This window comes from Malania oleifera, chromosome 8, assembly GCF_029873635.1.
Source record: "Malania oleifera isolate guangnan ecotype guangnan chromosome 8, ASM2987363v1, whole genome shotgun sequence".
Lineage (NCBI taxonomy): Eukaryota > Viridiplantae > Streptophyta > Magnoliopsida > Santalales > Ximeniaceae > Malania > Malania oleifera.
In genome coordinates, this window is record NC_080424.1 from 1566900 (window position 1) to 1573433 (window position 6534).

The 6534-nt window shown below is 36.4% G+C and overlaps 1 protein-coding gene across 3 annotated transcripts in view; it reads right to left on the bottom strand.

Moving 5' to 3' along the window:
- LOC131162094 (snRNA-activating protein complex subunit) overlaps window positions 1-2965 on the bottom strand; it is a 61294-nt gene extending 58329 nt beyond the window's left edge. For 2 of the 3 annotated variants that reach the window (XM_058118244.1, XM_058118243.1), the window contains exons 1-3: window positions 2597-2944; window positions 2294-2455; window positions 2121-2176 (exon numbers count right to left, since the gene is read on the bottom strand). In XM_058118244.1, coding sequence (XP_057974227.1) covers window positions 2121-2176; window positions 2294-2434 — 197 coding nt within the window. In that variant the 5' untranslated portion in view covers window positions 2435-2455; window positions 2597-2944. Of the gene's footprint in view, window positions 1-2120; window positions 2177-2293; window positions 2456-2596 lie in introns of all 3 variants that reach the window. The other variant, XM_058118246.1, reaches the window with a different exon arrangement.
- Between the last annotated feature and the right edge of the window lie 3569 nt (window positions 2966-6534).

Consider the following 6534-nt stretch of genomic DNA (forward strand, 5'->3'; position numbering starts at 1 on the left):
CACAGTCAGCCAACTGAAAGCCTTAATCTTTGGGGGGAGCTTTGCCTTCCAAATAATGCAGAAGAAACAACTTTATGAAGGTGGAAGAAATGCAAAATGATTTCTTTATTTGGAAAACAATTCTAGAGGGGAGGGATATCATCAAGAAGGGTCTTTGACACTCAGTAAGCTCAGGAGAAGATATCAATATATAATGATCCTTGGATCCCTGGTGTTCCTGAATATACAGCCACTCCTAATCACCCTGAGCCAGATAATCTGTCTATCTGGGTGAATGAACTCTTGGACACATATACAACTGACTAGGATCATCAAAAAATTGAGGGAACCTTTGATGGAATCAACTGTAACCTTGTTCAACAGATTCCAATACCAATTAATCAGCGCAAGGATTCTATAATCTGAACTCATAACTCAACCCCAATGGGAAATTTTCAGTTAAATCAGCTTCCTGGGTGGATCAAGCAAACAGACATGCCTATATCCCATCATCTGCTTTTCCATGGAAGAAAATGTGGAAGTTGAAAATGAATGACAGACTTAAATTGATGCTTTGAAGAGTTGTCTGATGCCATTCCTATAAGATCATCATTGGCACTAAATGGATAATTCCAGATCTTGGCTACCCACTTTGTGGGAATAATTATGAAACATCTCCACATTTATTCTTCAAATTTCAGCTTGCAAGAATGCTTTGGTTTTCCTCAATTAAAATGGATCAGGTTTAGGTTAATTCTCCGATGCAACGGATTGAATTATGTTTCCAACCCAAAACCAGTTTTGGTTTTGACCGTCTCCTTGGAGAAAAATAGCCCCTGTTTACAGCCATTCTTATGGAAAAATTTTGCGCTTTCAGAAATCAATGCTTATTCTCAAATCACCCAGCTTGTCAAAACAAGATGAGACAGTGCATTTCTCCACGCCTTATCAGAACATTCATCGATCATTGGTCACTGATCTTCAATCTCCCAGATCTTCTCAGAAAAACAGTAACCTCTTGGTGGCAAAATTCTAATACATATTCAGTAAAGATGAACTTTGATGTTACTTTTCAATCCTCCTTCTCTATGGCTTATGCAGCAGGGCTAGAAGTAGTAGGGGTACAGTTATAAAGCCTGGGTTAAACCTTTCCCAGCATCTGATGCCATGATTGAGGAAGCTCTTGCTGCCTGATTTGCCGTTTCAAAAGCTGCTGCTGAAGGTTTCTCTGATGTTTTTATGAAGTATGATGTAAAAGTAATTGTAAATGGCAAAGGTTGAGACAATGTTAATCGGACATCAACTACCTCATTCAAGATATAAAGGAAATTCTTCGTGACATCCAGCTGTCTTCTCCTCTGCTCCCAGGGAAGCAAATAAAACAGCTCACTCCCTTGCTGCTTGGGTGGAAAGCAGGCTAGTAACTAAGGAGGTCTCTTCCACCAATGAACTCCCCCCCCCCCCCCCCTTCCCGGTTCCATGAGCATGCAGTGTTCCGGGACACTGCAGGTTTGGCTGAGTTTTCTTCTACGGCTCTGGTTTTCTCATTTATTTTGGTTAACATACCGACAGCAACCCAAAAAACAAAAAGTCCAAATCTTGATTGACTTTTTGGTCTCCAAGAACACCACTCAGTAATCTATATAGAAAGGAGTACGAATTTGTTTTAAAACAATAGATTCAGAAAATTCCCTGCATCGTGACTTTCCTAGAGGGTGCAATTGCTCTCACCAAAGTGGGATCGCTCGACTGCAGATACAGTTGCCAAGGCCTATCCTTATCCCTCTTCCATAGTTCTCTTCAGCTTATTATTCTCTATTATTTGCTAAGCCCTTTATAACAAATCTGACCCATAAGCAAAAAACATTTCCTAACTCAATAATAACCATCCTCGGCCAACACCTTGCAAACCCCAACTTCAATTCCAATAATGCAAGTTGAGTAAGATCCTGACCGGTATAACTTTCCAATAACAAATGTTTTTACAGGGTTGCATTTTTGGCATAAACGATGAGAGAATGTTCAAATATTTAATTAAAAGAACAGCCATCCTCCACCCAATCCATAAGCATAACCACCTTCTACTGAAGAAAATAACAAGAAAATCAGGTCAGCTGAAATTCTCGAAAGAAAAAACTTACGAAATATCTTCTTCACATGCGTGAGACATGTGTGAACAAACTTCTGCTCTCAAATTCTGCAAAATATTAAAATGAAACAAATAACCGATTATGGTTTTCAAAGCAGCATCAGAAAAACCACAAAAAAACAGGAATTATGACCAACACAAATATGAATTCTTAGTCACTCATACCTGGAGATGTTCAACTACAGAAGCCCGGAAGTCAGAAACTCCAGTAAGGGGACTGATGAAATCAGACACATATATTGGCCCTCCCCGAGGTACGGAAACATTGGTATCTTCCCCTTCAACATGGGACTCGACTATCTCCATTATCGTCACTATTGATTTTCTCTATTGTCATTATTTAAAGAGCCAAATATAAAAATCAAAACGCATATCAATATTGTTTGAATACCACATATTGCACAGTGATACGCTGATGCATCACAAAATGATTATCAAAAAAAAAATGACAACATAAAAATATAGTACCGCTCCAGTGATGACCACAACAAAATGACGACGAACAACCCCAAAGAAAAAGGAAATCTGCGCGAGAGAGAGGAAAAATTGAATTGAGAGCCCCAATTCTAAACGATTCCTCCCGATGTGCTAATCTGCAGACCCACCAAGTCTAATCGGAGCTCCATCGGGCGACAGCTCCATTCGTCTCCCCCTGTCAAACGCAGCACACGTTCCCCATCCCACGACCACGCGTTCGAATTCTTCCGAGATAGAAGCCCGCCAACACATGAACGTGCCAAAATCATACAGGCTACAGCAACATGCGTTTGATTTCCAGAAAAATAAATTCGAAAAAGCCTACGTAAATATAAAACAATGAATCTTAAAATCAATGGTAAAACCCTAAATAATTATATATATATATATATATATATATATATATATTCGGGTCTAATATTTTAAGTTCTTTATCATGCCTGTTTATCTATTTAATCACCTAAGGACACTGATTTTGAACCAAAACAATCGGGGGAACAAATTGCATTCGGGTTTCTTAATCGCTCAAGATTCTTCATAAACCAACTATAATAATGCGACGTTGTTTCATGGTCTAGAGCTAAATTGGCCTACCATAACATTATCAACATCCACAAAACACATGGATACATGCATGCACAACAAGTCAGCTATAAAATTCTTTCATATATATACCTATCATTGTATCTTCAACGTAAATAGATATATAGGGTGAGCATAATTTGATTTCAATTGAACATAATTCGGTTTTAATTGAATTAAACGATCGGTTCGGTCGAGTTAATTTATAATTCGATTTGATTCAGTTTCAAAATAGGATAAATTCGGGTATTCAATTTTCGATTCGACTACGTAGAAAATGTAATTCTGCTAACTGAATTATCCAAATTTTAATTAATTAATAATTAAATATAAATTATTAAATTATATGATTTTAGGGTAGGAAGCAAACTTCCAATGTTCCATTTGGTCATTCTCATTTCGTCCTACAAATTACACATTCATATTTTTTTCTATAATTAATTTTAACTTTATTCGATTAAATTCAGTTAACCGAATTACCTGACAATTCGGTTCGGTCGGGTACAATTCGATTAAAGAGCTCAATTCGGTCGATTCAATTATGGAGTGAGATTAATCGAAAAAATTCAATTAATTCAGTTAATTGGCCAAAATGACCGAATCGACTGACTACACACCCCTAATTACTTGTCCACTCGCAATTAGATTGCAAAATGATATGATGAAAGTTGAAGTCCATTGCATGCCTACCCATTCCTATTATGCACATTTACACTTAAGAACAATGAAACTACTGCGTCTTTGGGTAGTGCAAATGTGCACTATATGTGTCCCGGAGAAAACAAGCTATGTAACAAACACTATTTTGTTGACAACCTTTGGTTATTTCCTACCTTTTTTTTTCTTGCAAAAACTACTGCATGTAAATATTGCAACTAATGTATCACTGAACTAAGTTCTCGTCTATTTCATTTCGATATGTCTTCTTTATATGTAATTGTAAGTGTGGCTTTTTCTTGTTCGCAATGAAAGCTCACTCTTCGCCAATTTTCAAACATCAAGTTCAATCTCCATCAATATTTTAAATTACAAATTATTTTTCTATATATTATTCTATGATTGTTGCTTTACTTTAACAAAATATAGTACATGATCTTTGTTATATCTATAATGAATCCATTTGTTTTACGACATATTTGCATAGATAAATTTGTTTTTACCAAAATCCATTTGCTCCATTTAAGTTCACGATTCTTTGTTTCTCTTCTTCATTTTGTCCTCCATTTGCTTACTATTTGTGATTTTTGGTTGTTGCCATATAGTTAGAGCTATTTAAATTTCATTTTGCTTTTTCATACTCTATTCCTTCCCTCTGTCGTCCCTTTCCTCGTTCCATGTTCCTTCTACCTTGCTTCTAATGTGATTCTAGGAGTGGCTATGATTTATGCACACTGTTCTTGCAACACAAAGCCGGTGAATTTTTTTTTTCCCGATTATTGCCATTTGATTTTTCTAAATCTTGCTGAGAATGGAAACTATTAGGTGGATTCTGTAAGGACCTTGTGAGCATTCAGATCAAAGTAACACCAAAAAATTTACATGATTCGGTCAATAACGACCTACGTCCACGGAGCACGCACCAACTATTCAATAACTTGCCGAAAAATGTTACAATTCTAGTTTTCTCTCTCTCTCTTTCTCCCTTCTTCCTCTCAGCTCTCTCTGCACTCTCTGTGCTCTCTCTGCACTGTGTTGTGCTATCTCTACACTGCTATGTAAAACATCTTCCACAGCCCTCTTTTTATAGGCTCGGAAGTTTAAATGATAATCAAATACAAATTGGAAGTTTAAAATTGAGATTAATGGAGAATAAATTGAGGGATAATTCCACCGCGTTTTCTGACTCAGCAACGCGTCATCTCCAGCTGTCTCTTGGCTCCATCTCTAACAGATTCTAGCACACAACCAAAGTGGGAGGAGCCTTCACCTTCGACTCAAAACGTTGTTTTAGTGTGGGTGTTATGCTCATTGACTTTGTTCTTACGAAGGCAAGTCATACTCTAAGTCTTCTTCACTTTGTTGTGACATTTATTTTTCCATAAAATTGCTTCTTGTTCATGATTGTGAGATTTATATTTCATCAAATTGTGCATAAAATTTTATGTGCAGCTAGAAAAGTATTCATTCGTCACATGATTTGTATTTGCTCAAATTTTTGTTTATTTTCTTCTTTATTTCCTATATTTTTATTAGTTGCCTCCATCTTATTTTGAAGTTTCAAACATCAAGTCTAAATAAGCAGTTCCATAAGTGTTAGAAATTAATCAATATCTTTATATAGTACCATCATGTGCGTGGCTTTGTCGTTTAAACTTTTTGATTTTTGTTATTATGTTAGCTTTGTGAATTGGTGCATATATAATGTAATTTGCTATATGTTTGTTAGATTTTTTCGATTAGAAAGTAGTAGGCTATTCAAAATTTGTCAACATATTTAAAAGTGTGTACTTTTAACTCTAAAATAAATCCTAAAGATGGAGAGGCTATGTGGCACTATTAGCCCTAGTGGCTAAGGCTCTTATTTCCAGTTTGTTTTGATGATAACAACTCATTAGTAGGTCTTAGGTTAGCTAACATTTTTCCTCAAATTCGGATAGACATGACAATATCAAAGCAAGCATAAGGGTCAAACGTTTATCAAATAAACAATGAGCAAAGGGTCATAACCAAGGCACATACATGGAACACCCAAAGCACAACCAACCGGAGCATTTACGAAAGCTTGTATTCTTTACATACTTGTTGGGTTATGTGTGAAGTAGGATTTATGTTGTAACTCTTGTGTGTATGATGTGTATGAGAATATCTTGCAAAAGCTTAGCAATTGCATATGCATTTAGTTCATATTAGTTTAAAACATTAAAACTAAGTTTTACACATACATATTGAGTCACGTAATTGCATAAGACATCAAAGCGGCTTTTACACATATTTTATCAATCAAGACATATTATACTTGGTCAAAATTACTTTTGAACAAGATTGGATTTTAATTAGAACAAAACCACTTTGCTTAAACTTGTCCTAAGTACATTGAGGCCTTTTTTAAGTAGTGAAACAAAGGGACTTGTCGATGAGAACAGGGGACTCGTCGACTAGTTCATGAAGGAGACTCGTCAACGTGAACAGGGGAATCATCAACAAAGAGTTATCGAGGCCTATATGAGATTATAGAAAGACTCGTTGACTAAAGTATGAACGTGACTCGTCGACGTGAACAGGGGAATCGTCGACAAAGAGTTACCGAGACCTGCCTGAGATTGCAAAGGTGACTCATTGATGAGAACAGAGGATTCGTCGACCAGTGTATGAAGATGGTTCATCGACGTGTATAGGGGACTCATCGA